Source organism: Tupaia chinensis, unplaced genomic scaffold (assembly GCF_000334495.1).
Source record: "Tupaia chinensis unplaced genomic scaffold, TupChi_1.0 Scaffold139833_1, whole genome shotgun sequence".
Classification (NCBI taxonomy): domain Eukaryota; kingdom Metazoa; phylum Chordata; class Mammalia; order Scandentia; family Tupaiidae; genus Tupaia; species Tupaia belangeri.
The window spans coordinates 1,837,543-1,855,816 of record NW_006199712.1 but is presented as its reverse complement, the minus strand read 5'-3'; the positions used below and the strand labels follow the sequence as shown (position 1 = coordinate 1,855,816).

Here is an 18,274-nt window from a genome sequence, read left to right as displayed (position 1 = left end):
AGGAATGCCAGTTATGTAGAAGACCAAAATACCCAATTTTGGATTGTTTTTATTATTAATAGATTTTATTCATTTTTTAATACTAAGAATTACCTTCTTCAAAAATAGTCAAAAGTGGTAACACATCACTAGTTCTGTGTGGATTTATCTTGTTAGGTGTACTGCAGACTTATGTTCCTTTTAATAGGATGTGAAATAATGATAAAATATTGTGTGTTTCTTATGGAAAGAGTTTTGATCTCTTAAATTTACTGTACAAACACTACTTTTAGTCATAAGAGAAAAGAAGATAATAGAATGCAAATACCTTTAAAGTTGATTTTATTTTTATTTATTAGGGCTGTGTTTTTTAAGTTCCAATTTTGTATGAAAGAGAGAGAAAAATAGGTACCCTTGACAGATGGCCTTGCTGCAGTCCTCCCTGCAGCCTCCCAGCCAACCATGCTCACCAGTGTGTATCAGCCTCTCAAGTATGTTCAGGTTGCCTGGGATCCAAACCCAGGCCTTCCATGTGGCTACAGTATCTCACAGCAGCACCTTGCTGCCTGTGCCAGTGAGGCTGAGCCTCTTTCCTGTATCTTTATGAGACATTCCATGTCTACTTTTTCCATCACTGTTACACAGTATAAAACAGCCTTAGTAACCTGTTGGGACAGTGGGTGTTGCTAAAAATGTATCATTGGGATTTTTAAAAAAAAACTTGATATTTGGAATCCATAGTACGTATCACAGGATACTGACTGATTTCAGTATGTAAGACAATCTTGAGTGTTAAGGTTTTAATATAAATTTATTTTTCATAGCGTGTAGACTGTGCTGTGAAGACTGGTGAGGAGTTTGTATTTTATCTGAAAAGTGTCAACATGATCTAGTCCTTATCTCTCTAGACTTCATTACCTCAAGCCATTTTGTCATTCATTTCACTGCATCTGTTTTGGTCCTTTTTTCCTTTCTGAGAAGACAGTTTCTGCTTTACCATGTGCCTGAAATATGTTTACTGCCCATCACCAGTCTGTCTAGTATAACTTACCTTTATCTCAGCCTAAATAGAGGTCCACTAAAGTAAATAATTTCATATTATTTTTGCAGCATGTTTGCTTGTGAGATACTGTGTTATATATGCACTGTTATCTTTAAAAAATTTTTATTTTTATGCCACAGTGTCTGTGTGCACACCAGAGAGAGAAAGCACCTCGGGGAACCTGGTCATGATGCCAGGGATCCTTACTCCAGTCCTTCCTGTCAGGATCCTAAGCACAGACCTGACATGCTTTTCAGGCTACTGAGGCCAGGACTTAAACCACGGTTAGCCATGTGGGGTCTGGTCCCCTCGGACAGTATTTAACCATTGCACTCTGGGGCCAGCTCCATGCTGTTATCTTTTTAAAATGTGAAAAAAATTTAAGCAGAAGGATATTAGATTGAGGGGTTGTGTTAATCTGTCTTTGGGATCCACTTTGACTCTTATAAAAAGAATTAAAGCATGTCCTGGCTTTGCCTCACTACGTGACATTAGGCGGATCACTGAACATTAAGCTAATAAGATTGAACTGTTGTGCCAACAGAAAAGCCAGGATGTGTTTTTCTGTTTTTCTATGCAAAAATGTGTCATGACTTTTCTGACAACCTAATAGATCTAAAATTTAGGTGCCTTCCTGTTCTAGATTTATTTCACATCCTCTTTATTGATCTCATAAAATCATGATATGGGTATTGATCTTTGTAGATAATAGGTTATTTCAGCATTTGGGATTCTCTTTGTTGTGTTTACCTGTAATAAATAGAAAGCAAGCATAAATGCTGTGTTTATGTGTATAGATGTTAACCAATTTAATTTGTCACATTTTTATGCTTATGGATGCTTTATATATTTCTCATAGCATCGAGTCTTTTTAAAGTTTGGTAACTAAGTTATATATTACATTATAAAATGGAAACTACTAGAGAGCAGTTAAGATGTTTCTCTAATTGAGTGGCTCTTGGTTATATTTGGAAGGTGTTCATTATTTATAAATACTTTTTAGTAAGTGATAGAAAAATAAGCACATCTCTTAATGAATGGACTTGTAATTTAACACATTGAAACAGGAGGTATAAAAGTATTTTGGTAAGCAGTTCTTTATAAAATAATACTTCATTTACAAAGTCCATTTTATTATTTATTATTTTGATCCTTAGTTTGTTCTGATGAATATGGTAGTACAAATATTATTCCAACTTTATAGAGGAAGAAACCAAAGTTTAAAGAAATTACCTTTTCATGGTTTCAGCTAGTGAGATGTTGAAGTGGATGTGAACCTTGAAAATCTAACCTTTTAACTACAAGTTCCTTATTCTACTTATATATCATCCTTTAAATATAGGCATTTAATGAGGTAGCATATGCTATAAAGCATATAAAATAGACAAATTTCCTGATCACTGCTATAATTTTGAATATATATATATATATATATATATATTCTTTTCATTATCTTTTCATTTAGAATAGATGACCTTAATGGTTTGGATTACTTGTTTCTGAAATGTTGGCTTTAACATGGTATAAACATGGGCAGCTAGCCCCATGGCCTGGTGGGAAAAGCAGCTGGATCTTTTGTGGCCAGCTATACGTGATTTAAGTCTCAGACTTGGTGGCTTGAGGAACATGAAGGCATTGCTACGTGTGTGCTCAAAATTAGGACAGGAGGGAGAGGTGAAAGAGAGGGACTGTGGCCTGACCCTTCCTCATGGAAGATGCTTTCTCCCATTTCTCTGTCTGTCTCAGTAGTGAGCAGATGCACCCTTCAGTGTGCGCACAGGCACAAACACACTCTCAAGGATTCTGGGACCAACTGGTGGCCTGGTTTAAATAGAGGTCTAAAGATACTGGACCATCTAGTGGCCTGGTGCTCGAGGTGGCTGGATCTCACATGGCTGACTTTGTGGTTTGAGTCCCAGACCTGGTGGCTTGAAAAAACACGTTCAGTGTGTGTGTGTTTGCCCAGGATCCTGGAGGGAGAGAACAGTGGAGAAGAGATTGCAACATGACTGGTTCCCCATGGGAAGTATCTTCTCACGTTCTCTGTCTGTTTCACACCAGTGCACAGACTCTGGCAAATTAATTTTAAAAAGAGATACTGTAAATACATACTGTTATTAATATTATTTAAGTTTTATTATATCCTAGAATTGAACCTGTAGTTTTATTACCACCAAAAACAAAAACAAAACAAAAATGCTCAACTTGGTGCTTTATATTAGGTTTCATATTTGAAATAACCTTTATTTTGTAAATAATTAACAGTGAAGGCATTGAATTTTTTTTTTAATTTTAGCAGTTAACTATGTTTGGCTTAACTTTCAAATTTTTATTTTTAATTTGTACATTTGTGATAGCATATAGGTGTCTTTATTGAGTTGTCACCAACTTAATTAAAAAAACCACAGTAACAAAAAAAAACAACAAAACCACAGTAACAGGAAAGTAAAAAGTTTTATAACTTTTGTGCCTTTGTATAGTCTCATATGTTATGACATAAGAGCCAGAGTAAAACCCTGGAAAATTGATTGTCTCCAATCCAGTTAGAATTAAACTCTTCTGGGGCTGGCAGGTGGTGTTGTGGCTGAGTGCAATTCAAGTCCTGGACCTGGCAGCTTGCTTTCTCACTCTCCCTTTCACTCTCTGTCTCTATCTCTGTCTCTGTCTAGTCAAACTAAAATAATAACAACAATAAATAAAACTAACTAAATAATTTTTTTAATGAAAAGAATTGATACTATCCTCCTTCTTCTGATTGAAAAGTATTTGTACATTTTTTTCCCCAGATGTAATATTTGATTAAAGTACTCACATTTTGTTTCAGGTTACCTTAGATAAGTACTTGTTCTAAGCAATTTGAAAATCTGATATTTAGATTTTGCTTTCAATAAGAAAATTAGGCCTCAGCAATAGAGTAGTTACTGTGTTTTATGTAGTGTGAGAGTTTGAACATCAAAGAGAACTTGTTTTTCTTATTGCTTAATATTTTCACAAATCCAGGCACCAAAGTCTTAATATTTTCTGTCTCTCGAACTGTGCTTGGCCATGGTAATTTGGTTCTAAGCCAGAATTGCTTTAAGAGCAACTTAACAAATATTTTGGCTTCCCTTGAGCATTTTCTTCGTACTACAGTAAGTTCAATAGAATTTTTTTCTTATTAATGAAATCTGACTATTTTGATTATATAATGAAAAATTTACATCATAGTAATCAGTGGTTTGAACTTATTCATTAAACTTCTTCCAAAAGGTTAGGAAACAAACTGTGTGAAAGAACTGCAGTGCTCCTCCTAAAATGAGGCATGACAGGGTTCCAGTTAACATTGTCAGAAATCACTGTATGAATATAGAGTTGATCGATGGGACGTTTGTTCGTATATTTTACCGTCTTCTATGAGGGACTCGGGTAATGAAGTGTAGATTTGACTGCCGTTTGCCAGTTGGAAAGGCTCCAAAAACAAGGAGGCATTTGTGCATGTGCAGATGTTGGCAGGGCTCCCTCTTCTCCTGTTGTCAAAGACTATTTTATTTTCACAAAGATATGTTTGTATCTGTTCTACAATATGTCATGTGAATAATATACCCATGGTGTGTGGAGGAGATTTTTGTTTTACCTTTTGCATGATAAAACCATAAAGCCTCACACACTAACTTATTTTTAGTCCTTTCATTTTTTTTAATGTCAGGAATTGTGTATGTGAAAACTTCTGGAAGATAGTTAAATCTTTGTGATCATTTGTCTACAGTTCCAGGGTCTTGGAGCAATTTAAATTGGTAGGAAAAGTTGAAAATAGTGTGTGGTTAACAAACAGATGTTGCACTGCCACTTTGACCGTGAGCAATCTGTCACTTTCCCCAGTGCTCAGTAGAAAATAAATTCTCAGGTGTGAGATTAAACATGTATTTATCTTTACTTTCTAAAGAATCAGTGGATGGTGCCTCTGAATTAAAATCGAATCAATTAATTTACTATACTTAAAGATTCATAATGTCTAAAATTTTCATTTACATCGTTAGTGTTTCATCACAAAACTGCAGATATTAAAATGTAAAAGAAGTTATATACACAAGGAACATGCATGGTTGTTGTGTCGAAAGGAAGCACAAATGAAAATAGGTAATTATGGATTAATTTTAGTTCTAAAAATCTTTAAATTTTTTCCTAAACGCAGTAAGAATTTTAAGGATATTGTCGTTTGGATAGTTAGCTCCAGGTAAAATTAGTATGGCCTATTTTCTTAAGAGCTGCAAGAAGAGCCTCAGCTCCAGTTCTTCAAATGTTTGTAGATTGTTCAGTTTTACAATGTCTGTAGCCACATTCTGTGGTGTTTTAATTAATACTGTTTGTTCAGTCCACTTTCATTCCTGTGTAGTAGTTGTGGAAATATCATCTCATAATTTTTTTTTTTTTAACTTCTGGAAAGGCGCTAGGCTGAGGGAATGGCTCTTAAAACATACCTCTAGCTGTGTAATCTTATGTAAGAAGTTGTCTAAAATATTGCTTGCTATACTTTGATCCTCTAATGTTCATTTTGTAGTTTTGTGTGTTAGCACTGGAAGGAATATTGGATAAAGGTTATCATTTTACTTCGGGGACCAGCAGATGGTGTGACGGCTATGTTGCTGGACTCCCTTGTAGTCGACTGCAGTTTGAGTCCTGGATCCGGTGGCTTAAACTCATGCCAGGCATGTGTGTGTGTGCCCAAGATCCCGAGAGGAGATGCAGGAGAAGGGATTGCGGCGTGACCATCCCTGCTGGGGGGTGATTTCTCGCTTTCTCTCTCTCTTGTCTTTTTGGCGAGTGTACACACCCTATAGCAAAAACCTCTCCAAAAAAAAAAAAAAGAAAAAGAAAAGAAAAATGGCTTCTTCATCACATTGAAGAATTTTGTTTTGATATGAGGTGATAATCCTCCAATTAGTTTTCAGATTCATTGAAAAACCTTGCTAAGGTGAAGAGAATAAATAATTTTGAGACTGCACCAAAATGAACAGAAAATGTGGCTGGGGAAAGGGAAACAGATTAACTTGGAGCTAAAGTACTTAGAGTGGAGGTTGCATTGATAGCATATCAGTTTGTTTCTTTCCAACCTTTGGATGCAGGTTATAAGACACCTTCTAAGAATCTTCCCCTGAATTCCATTCTTGCCTGCCTTTGGATTAGGTATTATAACAAATGTTCCTGTAATGATTTTTAGTAACTAATATTTATGACACTCACAATTATTTATTCAGTGTCTCTCTGCTCTTCTGAAGTAGAAGTCCATGACTAAACAGGAACTGTTAAGTTCATTCTTATTGCCAGCATAGCACAGTGCCTGTGCCTGGTACTAATTGCTGGTTGACAGACCTGCAGTATTGTCCATTGAAAAAGAAGTGTTGGTTGTCTGCACGAACAAAAGTCAAAGAAGATAATCGAGGGCTGGCCCCGTCTTAATGCGGTTGAGTGCCGTATAGAAAACTGGATCCCACGTGACTGACTGTGATTCCATTCCTGGCCCCAGCTTGAAAAACATGCTGGGCACCTATGCATGTCTGTGTGCCCCAAATCCTGATGGGGTAGAGAAATGGAAGAAAAAAGAATGGAGGAACAAGAAAAAGAATCGTCGTGTGACCATGGCCAGTTAGAAGGTGCTTTCTTTCTGTTGTCTCATTCTCTGTGGTGAGCGCACACATACTCTAACAAAAAAGGAAAAGAAAAAAAAAAAGATGAAGGAGAGCATAAACAGTTTTGGAGTTGGAGTTGATAAAAATAATGACTTGCCTTTTATTGATTGGTTTGGTAGTTTGTTTCTGAGATTTTGATAAGCAAGACATCAACTTTTAGCTGTGTATTATAAAGTCCTGTATTTAAAATTTCTCCCAGATACATAGTAACTATACAAGTTAGAAAAAGACTGAAATCTATCTCTTATAAACTTGAATATTTTCAGTACAAGAAAATGCAAACTGATTCCTAATAGCAGTTTCTACTGAGAGGATCTGGGGTAGACCTAGGATATCTTCAACAGAATATCATATAATAAGATAATTCTTTTGTAGAGTTTTCCATCTGATGAAGGTTGGCCATTTGCAAAATATCTTGGAGCTTGTGGAAGAATGGTGGCTGTAAATTATGTTGGAGAAGAACTGTGGAGTTACTTCCATGCACCATGGGAGAAGCGAGTTGACCTCGCTTGGCAATTAATGGAAATAGCAGAGCAGCTTACAAACAACGACTTTGAGTTTGCACTCTACCTCCTGGACGTCAGCTTTGACAATTTCGCAGTCGGTCCTAGAGATGGGAAGGTCATCATCGTGGATGCTGAAAACGTTTTGGTTGCTGACAAAAGATTAATCAGACAAAGTAAGTATGTAACTTTTAGACTTGGGATGGGGAAATAAACTTTTTTTTTATTGCTAAGTCAGGATATTTACATGAAGCAAACCTTAAATTTCCTTCTTAGATAGCAACTTTGCATCTTTCTTTTAGTAAATGAATGCTTACTGTGTTTATTGTATTTGTACATTTATTAATAGCTTCTCCATACTTAATAAAATAATTTTGGATTCATATGGACAGAAATATTCTCTGTGTGTACATTACTTTGTATACTGTTCACTGTATTCTGTGGTTTAGGAGTCTGATGCATAATGAAGTTTAGGCTGATAAAGACTACTGGAGACACTGTACTGCTTTCAAGGAGGCCTCTCTTTCTCTGTGTTTTGAGTTCCTATAGTGGTGATTCAGTTTTGTTTTTTAACCATTTGGATGTTTTCTACAGCAGATCTGACTTTGGTTGATATTTCCGATAGCTACATCTCTCTCAAAACTGTGCTGTCCACGTATTTGTGAGCTCTTCACAGGGTAGTTGAGCATAGTGTCTAAAGTGCTTTAAAAATTAAATATCATAAAATTTAAAGTGTAAAGGGTGTAAAGCCTGTAATTCTTGAATCAGTTTATTTAGAAAGCAGATAGTTGTTGTACCATGTTGAGGGTCTTATATTTTTAATTCCCTCGCTTCTGATATAAGGAGTATTAGGACCTTTTGTCAGACAGAAGGTAAAACTCTGTAGCACCTGGGGAATGCAGTTCATGTGGCAGCAGTATATTAGGTTGACACTTTTTGCATGGTTTTGTCATGATCTTCTTAAGTATTGATTTTTTTCCATGCCTTGTTCTGACTCTATACTGACCCAACTACTTTTTGATTATTTCTTGACTTGCCATGTAGATCCTCCCACAGGGGGTGAACACCCTGCTGGAGTGTTCCACTCCCCACTTCTCTCCTCCTATATCTGTGACCGTTGTCACAGCTCATAGTAAAGTGTACAATTGAGTGTTTGTTTTTTTCTTTCAGTACAGTCACAGAATTGTGCAGTTTGCTTAAACTTTAAAACTTTTCATTCCAGTGCTAGTAAAAATAATTTTTTATAACTCATTTATGCAAACATTCCTGTAATAATTGCTACAGTTCTTTTCCAACCAATTCCTGACCTTGGGTGAATCCAGCTGTATAGCTTGTTTTCTCACATTTCCAACAGTGAGCATTGCTCCAGTGCTATTTAACTCTGGCCAGCTTTCACACACCTCATGGTGAAGGCTCTCTAAATAGCCACTTTGCAGTAGGGTCTGTCCATCCAGTCACCCTCTTGTCTTTTCAGCTTTCTAGTTGGAAACTATGTTATGTTATGCTTCACAGGGAAATTGAGGTTCCACTGTGATAACTCCCTCAGTGTTCTTCCCATTAGCTTGCCAACACGCATTGTCTTTCAGACAGAGTAGATCCCTCTTTGTGAACCTGTTGTGTCAGTTTTCCTCTTCAACTTCCCATTCCCCTCCTTTAATGTCCAACTTCTCTTACCTTCCCATAAACAAGTTCATGCACGACTCTTGCTTCTTGCATTTCGATTGTTCTTACAAGTTTTTCTTATTTACCTGTCTTTGCTTTCTTATCCTCTGTTCTTTAATCCATTAAACATGACTTTGGTCATGGTGCCTTGCCATTAGCAACCACCTAATTGGCGAATTTGTCAAATTACACTATGATTAGTAACAACTTTTTGAAATTATTTCCTCCTCTGGCCTCCTTCTACTGAAGTAGTGACTGACTAAAAGCATAAATCTGATCTTATGAATTCCCCAGGTGAAATGTAAAGCTTTAATGACTTCCCATTGTTCTTCAAGTAAAATACAAACTCTTTTTTTTTTTTGAAGAGGTTTTTGCTATAGGGCACGTGCACTCACTCGCCAAAAAGACAGAGACAGAAAGCGAGAAATCACACATGCACACACCCCCGGAGGGGATGGCCATGCTGCAGTCCCTTCTCCTGCATTCTCTTCTCGGGATCTTGGGGATGCATGCACACGCGCCCGGCATGAGTTTAAGCTACCGGGTTTGGGACTTGAACCGTGATTGACTACATGGGAGTCCAGCGACATAGCCATTATGCCAACTGCTGGTCCCTAAAATCCAGGCTCTTTACCAGGGCATAATTTGTGATGCTGCCTTATTCTGCTTTATTTTTAATATCCCTCTGTTTATGGCCCTTGAATCTTCATTTTCTACATAGGACCTTTTGGTTTCTTTGGAAGGAAGCTTTCCCCTTCTTTTTTCCCTACGTGGTTTCCACTGACCGAAATGCCTCATCTCTCCTTCATATGCAGTTAATGACTTGTCCTTCCAGCCTTGCTCCATCGGGGTCATGTGCTGTGAACGTGCATCCACACCTCTGAGCTTAGAGTCGTGAGACTTAAGTCTAGTTCTGGTTGTACACATGACATGCTCACCTGAATGCCTTGTAGATTCTTTATAAGATGTTTATACATAAAATATTGACACCGTTATGTTAGTAATATCTTCTTTCTCATCTAGTTAGAACCTTAAACTGTGTCTGCTCTTACCTGTTAATTTTTAACTCAAATGGCTCTTCAATCTGGCTTTTTTTTTTTTCTTTTCTGGGCTTTCTTTAATTATGGTTTCTTAGTCCCTCTAGTTTAAAATATTGACACCGTTATGTTAGTAATATCTTCTTTCTCATCTAGTTAGAACCTTAAACTGTGTCTGCTCTTACCTGTTAATTTTTAACTCAAATGGCTCTTCAATCTGGCTTTTTTTTTTTTCTTTTCTGGGCTTTCTTTAATTATGGTTATCTTAGTCCCTCTAGTTTTCAATATAGAGTTTCTTTTCTATAACACAAGTCATAGTCATGATCACACATGGTTCATTCTATTTTTTTAGCCTCATCTGGACCTCCTCTGCAGGCACCTGTCTCACACTGTAGCCACAGTTAGCTGCTCATTGTTTCCTGATCCAGCTGAACCAACCCTTGAAGTCCATGCCTTTAGTGTACCCTGGCCTGGAATGCTGTTTCTATCATTTCTTTTTAGACTTGTTATCTTTTTAGATTTAAAGCAGATGTTTCCCTCTACCACTGCCTTCTGCAGCTACAGGTGAAAAATTGCTTCCTCCACACTCCTGTAGCGTACTTCATAGTGCATCTTTTATGGATGATGGAGTCGCTAGTTTGAACCCTCAGGTGGTAGTAACCTGTCAAATTTGTCTGCCTGGCATTGTTGGGCTCCCAAGGATCAACTGTGTGAATCTATACATGTAAATGTTTAAAATTGTAATACACTATTATACCTAACAGTATAGAACAAAGCTGTATGTTAGTAACATATTCTGTTTTAAAAAAGCAATAAAAACTATTTTAAAATGTTTTTTTCCCTTTCTGCTTTTCCTTCTCCACAGATAAACCTGAAAATTGGGATGTATGGTATGAAAGTAAATTTGATGACTGTGATAAGGAGGCTTGCTTATCGTTTTCAAAAGAAATTCTTTGTGCTCGTGCCACTGTGGACCACAATTACTATGCTGTTTGTCAGAACCTCTTATCCAGACATGCCACCTGGCGTGGCACTTCTGGCGGACTCCTTCATGACCCACCAAGTGAAATTGCCAAAGATGGCCGCCTGGAGGCCTTGCTGGATGAGTGTGCCAACCCAAAGAAGCGCTATGGCAGATTCCAGGCTGCAAAAGAACTGCGCGAATATCTAGCACAATTAAGTAACAATGTGAGGTAGTCTATGGAGAACCTTTTCCTTTTCTCCATTTCAATAGCACTGGCTAAACTAAACCACCAAAAACTATCTGGAAAAACGAAATCGGAAAGTATTACATTCAGAGGATAATAAACTTGCACTGATAGGTTTTACATTAACATCCGTCAAAATAAGACACTGCTTCAAAAATCACATGACGCTTCTGCAAATAAGTATGTTCTTATACTTTGGAGACTTGAGATACCATTGACTGCTTGGCCCCCTGTCCCTGAATGCCTGAGTGGATTAAGGAATCTTGTTAAGCTGTTGGAATTGAGTCTGGTAGTTACATTGGCTGTGTATCAAACGGTACTTGGTACTTAGTTTGCATTACTATCATGATTTTGTGAATCTCTTGCATTTTCTTTGAATGTTAAGTTAGATCGGCCTGTTTTATAGGCCATTTTTTTCCTTCTGATGTGTAGGGTGTTTTTCCATTTTTATGGTTTTTATTAAATTTTACACGTTCAGGTTACTGTAGGTGTTCATTTAAATTTTGACTAGTTTTTATTCATTGCTATGCGGTACATAAATTTAATGTTAGGGCAGGGTTCCCAAGTTTACTCATTTTTTCAGAAAGCTGAATATTTTATTATGTAAATACTTTCTCCCCACTGTCTGTGAGTTCACCATTGCATGATATCATTTCCAGTTACTTAACGGTTACATCCTTCTATGCCAATAATTATAAGTGTACACTAAACATGAAGTTTGGCATACGTTGCAAAGTGTCATTTTGCCCTTTACTAAAGGCTTTAAGAAGAGTATACTAGCCGTCTATACCTTGATAATTTTGATTTAGAAAAAAATACAATTCAGTATTTTTTAAAATGCTCACTAGTCCAAGATAGTAATGCATATGCCAAAGAAATACTAAACCTAGTTCCATGTTTAGAAGTTAAAATAGAATTGGTCACCTACTTATTCTACTATCCCACTACCAGTATTTTAGCTCTGTCATCATTAAATTCAGACTTAACTGGTTATTCTTTAATATCAAAAATTAGGCTACTGCTTCAAAAATATGTGACTTAAACATCATACCTTTTATTCATTGGTAGTTTTGGAAAATTAATGTGGTAGTCATTGTTAGCATTAATTAGGCATCATCAACCTTTTTTTATTGATGGACTAATAATTTTTACTGTAGAGCAGATATTTTAGCCACAGTGCCCACCTCAGTCTTCTTTACCTAGCATCAAAACATCAAATGTAGGGGCTGGCACCATACCCTGGTAGAGAGAGCTGGATCGCACGGCTGATTGCAGTTCACGTTCTAGTCCAGTGTCTTGGAAAACATGCTGGGCACATGCACATACGTGCCCCAAACCCGAACAGGTTGGAGAAATGGCAGAGAAAGGGACTGCAATGTGACCATGCTCTGTCAGGTACTTTCTTCTGCTCTCTTTCTCTCTCTGGTGAGCATGTGCACCCTCTGACAAAAAGAAAAACACATAATTTAAGTTATGAGGATAAAAATGAACAATGATGTGGAATTAGTGGGCTATTTCAAAGAATATTACAGTTTATAAGTTGAATCTCACTAACATAGGTCATATTTTTCTGTTGAAGTTACTTTGTTTACAGCAAAATTTGGTGTACTGTGCAGTGCTTAGTTTGAGATTGACCTTATTCTTAATCAGAAAGTGATTAGAATATGCACAACCAAAGCCAAGTTTTCTTTTTCACTCATTCAGCAACTATTTATTGAGCAACTCTGTGCCAGGCACATGACTAGCTGCTACACTGTCTAAGTATGACATACGGTTAAGTAACTTTACGATTATCAATACTGTAATGCAGGTATTTTTTTAGGTTGAAATAGTATTAATCAAATTAGGATGATGCTTTCATGTTATTTTACTGTCGTGATGGAAATTCTAGTTTTGTCATCTAAAACTATGTTTCTATGAAAAGAGGAGGATGAAGACCAAGTTAATCCCAGTTTAAAAACTGGAGAAGAAGAGGGTACATGCTCTTCATTATAAAGTATATTAATTATATTATGTTAATTTTTATACATCAGTACATTGCATATATCAACTAGCCCTCAATGAAACATTTAAGTGCTGGAAATTTTACTGAGCTGACTTTTTACAACTTTGGAAACTTTTTGAGGGAGTACTTAAAATGACTTGCCCAACGTTTGCCTCTTACTCAAAACTTCAAATAAAATACACATTTTCAAAACCGAGCACCTTTTATACTTGGTAAGTATTCATTGCAAACTTTAAAATGCCAGTCAGAGAGATGTTGTCTGTCTGTGGTTTAGCAAACATTTGTCTTATGTTTTGAAATAGAGATTGTGATTGCAGAACAGGAAGTGAGAAAACACTGCCAGCAGTGATTGCTACTGGAGGTGGGGTTTTTTTTGTTTTGTTTTGTTTTTTATAACTACCATTTCCCCCCATGAGATTATGTGGAGTTTCTTTTATCTTTGGAAAAGGTTGAAGAGAAGCTAGTACAAGAATTAGAAATTTAAAATTACAGGGAAAAATATGTATGTGAAAAGCAATAAATATTTTGTTCACTTTGCTATCAAGATGTTCACTATCAGATATTTATTATACAGCAGCAATTTATATTTTTAATCATTGCCCATTAATAGACGCAGTAAAATATTTTTGAATCAGACATTTGGGATTTGTATGTGCATTAAAATTGTCTTTTGTACTGTAAGTTACTGTTTAATTTGAATATTTTATCAGAATTGTCTCCCTGTGCCTTTATAATATAAAGTTGTTTCTACAACTTTTACTGATCTTAATAAAGAATACTTTAAGAATCACACTTTTCAGACTATCTTTCTTTGTAATTTTTAGTTTTTGTACAGCAAAAATTACAAATTTTTTTAACAGAACTTTACCTTCTTTATTAAATGTTTCTTCCCTCTGCCCCCCCTACCCCTGCTCTACCACCCACCCTCTACCACCCACTCTTCCCTTCCTGTCTCTTAACTTCAAGTATCCACATTTTTCTTCAGTGGAAAATGAGATTGTGATAAGTTCTTGTTTTTCCTCTTGTGTGCGTTTTGTGTAATTTTGGGAACTCTGATTGGGTGAGAGCTGGACTTACAGGGGGATATATTTTTCCGTAATAGTGACTTTTTAAAAACTTTCACATGAGATTCTTTTTTAGATTTCATTATGGAAATTTTCAAATGTATGGAAGAGAATAGTATAATGAACCAAGAGGATAGCTATCAGTTTGCTAACTTCAAAAGCAGCATGAGGCCAAACTTTCATCTCTTCTCCAATCTCTGTGCTTTCAGCTTATTTGAAACAAATCTGAGACATATTATTTGCCTCAAATATACACAGTCAACATTTGTCCTACAAGATCACAACACTATCTCACATTTAAAAAAATAGTAATACTTCAGTTCTGTCAAAATAGGAAAACACTCAAATACCACGTTTTTGCTCAAAAGCTCTGGCTCCAACTGCAGAGATCCTGAACCACTGGCTATCTAGATAGAGCAATTCCATGATCAGTAAGAAGAAAAACTAAAATGGATTGTAACATATTAAGTATGAAAATGTATACATTTGAAAATGATATTAAAACAGCGACCCAAGGGACCAGTAGTTAGCGTAATGGCTATGTTGCTGGACTCCCACGTAGTCCACCGCAGATCGTGTTCCGGACCCGGTGGCTTAAAACTCACTCCTGGCACGTGTGCGTGCATACCCAAGATCCCAAGAGGAGAATGGAGGAGAAAGGATTGCAGCGTGGCCATCACCCCTGGGGGATGATTTCTCGCTTTCTGTCTCTGTCTGGCGAGTGAGCGCACGCACCCTATAGCAAAAACCTCTCCAAAAAAAAAACAGCGACCCAAGAGCATAAACCAATTCAGTCATCTTTAAAAGGATATTCGATTATTGGGACCAGCAAATGGTGTAATGGTTGTCCCTGGACTCCCACATAGTCGACTGTGGTTCTAGTCCCGGACCTGGCAGCTTAATACTCACGCCGGGTGTATGTGTGTGCCCGCCCAAGATCCCGAGAAGAGAATGGAGAAGAAGGCATTGCGGCATGGCCATCTTCCCTTGGGGGGTGATTTTTTGCTTTCTGTCTCTTTCTGGTGAGCACATGTACCCTCTAGCAAAAATCTCTCTCTCAAAATTAAAAAAAAAAAAGATTTTGAATTATTTTGAAAACTCAGAATAATAGAGGAAAATCTTATGGAATACATAAAATATTCCAATTAATAAATGCAGGAATGTTACATCACCCTTTTGCAATTTTTGGCGAACAGACCATTGTGAGCAATGATCTGTAATGGCTACCAAAGATATTAGTGAAAATTTTTTTAGTTTTGCTATTGTACTCATTAGAGAAAATGAGTGAGAGGGAAAGTGAGAAATCATCCTCCAGGGGATGGTCAGCTGCAATCCCTTCTCCATTCTCCTCTAGGGATTTTGGCCATGCATGCATGTGCCCAATGTGATTTTCAAGCCACAGGGCCTGGGATTTGAACCACACAGCCTGCCATGTGGGATACAGCACCTCAACCTCCACACCACTTGCTGGTTCTATTAGTGGAAAGTGTATTGAGGAACATTATATGAATGACTCAGGATGATGAATGTGACCATGCACCCTGATGTGAATATATACACTTTTTTTAAAAGTTGAAACAATTTAAACAACTGAATTAATAGGTTATTGTGTTGGGTAACCTTATCCACTTTAATTTTGCGCTTGCTTTTAATATGTGAAAAACTGTAAAGTGCCTATTCTATATTAAGTATAGTTTATTAATCTGTACTGTTAACTTTAAATTTGGGGCAAGAACATTTTAAAGTTCCGTTTTCTTTTGAAAGATAATTTGCCCGTGGTCACAAAAATAGCCAATGGGAGAGCTGGAGTGAATTTTCTGATTGATTTCAACAAGTGTGAAGAGCATAGACAGTTTGGTTTGTTTTTATGGTTTCTGTCATAACACATATGCACTTAGCAGAGAGAGAGAGGGAAAGTGAGAAATCACCCCTCAGGGGGATGGCCATGCTACAATTCCTTCTCCATTCTCCTCTTGAGATTTTGGACACACTCCCTGTGTGATTTTCAAATCACCGGTTCTGGGACTTGAACTTTGTTTGGCTATGCAAGAGTCTAGCACCTTTAACTTTTTAACTAACATGCCACCTGCTGGTCCCCGAAAGTCTAGCTTGTAAAGTGACAGCATTAAAAGTACTCAGAACACTTAGGCTTGGGATTTTGTTGTTAATTTTAGTTTCCCTTTATACGTCTATCTCAGGTGAGTAGGCAGTGCTGAATGATGTCGCCTGTAGACTGTGAGATGGAGATAGGACTAACAGAAGTGATACTTTTTCAGTATTTCATTTTAATCCCAGAACAAAACCCATGGCATCCCAATCTTAAGTGGTCCCACTCATTTTCTGTTTTATGTTTTTTTGTTTTATAGACATTTATTATTTTGGGGCTAGCAGGTGACGTAGTGGTTAAGGCTGGACTTCCCCACACTTAACCGAAGTTTGAGTCCCAGACCCAGTGGCTTGAAGCTCACACCAGGTGTGCGTGTGTGTACATAGCCAAAATCCTTAGCAGAGCATGGAGAAGGGATTGTCGTGTAACCATCCCCTCAAGGGGTGATTTCTCGCTTTCTCTCTCTCTCTTTCACTCTGGTGATCCCATATGCCTTTTTTTTTTTTTTTTGAGAGGTTTTTGCTATAGGGTGCGTGTGCTCGCCAGACAGAGACAGAGACAGAAAGCGAGAAATCACCCCCCAGGGGGGATGGCCATGCCACAGTCCTTTCTTCTCCATTATTCTCTTGGGATCTTGGGCATGCACGGACATGCACCCTGCGTGAGTTTTAAGCCACTGGGTCTGGGACACGAACCGCGGTCGACTACATGGGAGTCCAGCGACATAGTCCAGTGACGAAGGCATATGTGCTGTTTCCAGCACATATGCCTTTTAACAGACATAGTCCAGTGACGAAGGCATATGTGCTGGAAACACAAAAAATTCTCTCAAAAGAAGAAAAAAAGACATTGATTATTGGTTTTATTTTCTTGTACAATTTTCTTCATCCATTTTTATAGCTATCCTAAGTACTTTGTACAGTAATCTAAGGACTTCCCACACAGGTTGTCTTCCCTTATTTTGAAGAATAACAGTAATATTGGGTAGGGGTGGCCCAGGGGAAGTGGGAAGAGAACATACCCCCAATTATTTATTTCCTGAAATTTGCTTTAATTGTCTCATCAATATTTTGAAAAGTCAACCTTTTAGAGTTTTATTTGTTTTTTAAACAATGCGTATATTTTTGTGGTGCTACTACTGAATGGAGTTCCTTGGATTTTTCCCACTATTAAGTAGTTCGATTTTTGTGGTCCTTTGTGTTACGATTTTCAGACTTTTTAACAATCTGCTGGAATGCGTGTGCATTTGTTGGAGAGAGAAGAAAATAGAGAAAACACCACCTGTGGGAGATGGTCACACTGCAGTTGTCCCTTCTTCATTTCTGATTTCTCCTTTGGGGATTTTGAGAATGTTTTTCAAGTTGCACTGTCTGGGACTCAGGCTGCAGAGTCTGCCATGTGGAATCCAGCCACCTTAACCACCATGATGTGGGCTAGCCCAGACACATTAAAATATTTAAGGAAGTAAAATAAATTAAGAATCAGAAGTTACAACCAGATTTTTATCTTTTTGTTTGCTGTAGATCATGTGTGCTTGCCAAAGACAAAGGAGGGGGGAGTGAGAAATCACCCCATAGAGGGATGGCCATGCCACAATCCCATCTTTTTCCATTCACCTCTTGAGATTTTGGGCACTCATGCACTTCGGCCTGGTATGATTCTCAACTCACCAGATCTGGGACTTGAACTGTTCAGTCGGCCATGTAAGATGCAGTTGCCTTATGGTACACCACCTACTGGCCCCAAGATTTTAATCTTAAGAAAGTGGCTGACAGGTGGTGTGGTACTCAAGGCGCTGGACTCCCACATGTCTGACCAAAGTTTGAGTCCCAGACCTGGACGCTTGCTTTTACTTTCTCTCTCTGTCGCCTTCTGGTCAAATTTAAAAAATAATAACAAATGAAATAATTCTTTAGGGGAAAGAATTTCAGTCATGTGCTGTTGTTAAAATCTTAAATATAAATCTCTTGGGGCCAACAGTTAGCGTAATGGCTATGTCGC

General features: G+C 37.5%; 1 protein-coding gene across 1 annotated transcript in view; it reads left to right on the top strand.

Annotated features, from left to right (window-relative positions):
• DIPK2A (divergent protein kinase domain 2A) overlaps positions 1-13,894 on the top strand; it is a 25,623-nt gene extending 11,729 nt beyond the window's left edge. The window contains exons 2-3 of the mRNA XM_006162320.3: positions 7,063-7,366; positions 10,755-13,894. Of these exons, the coding sequence (XP_006162382.2) occupies positions 7,063-7,366; positions 10,755-11,086 (636 nt within the window). The 3' untranslated portion in view covers positions 11,087-13,894. The remainder of the gene's footprint in view (positions 1-7,062; positions 7,367-10,754) is intronic.
• The last annotated feature ends 4,380 nt before the right edge of the window (positions 13,895-18,274 follow it).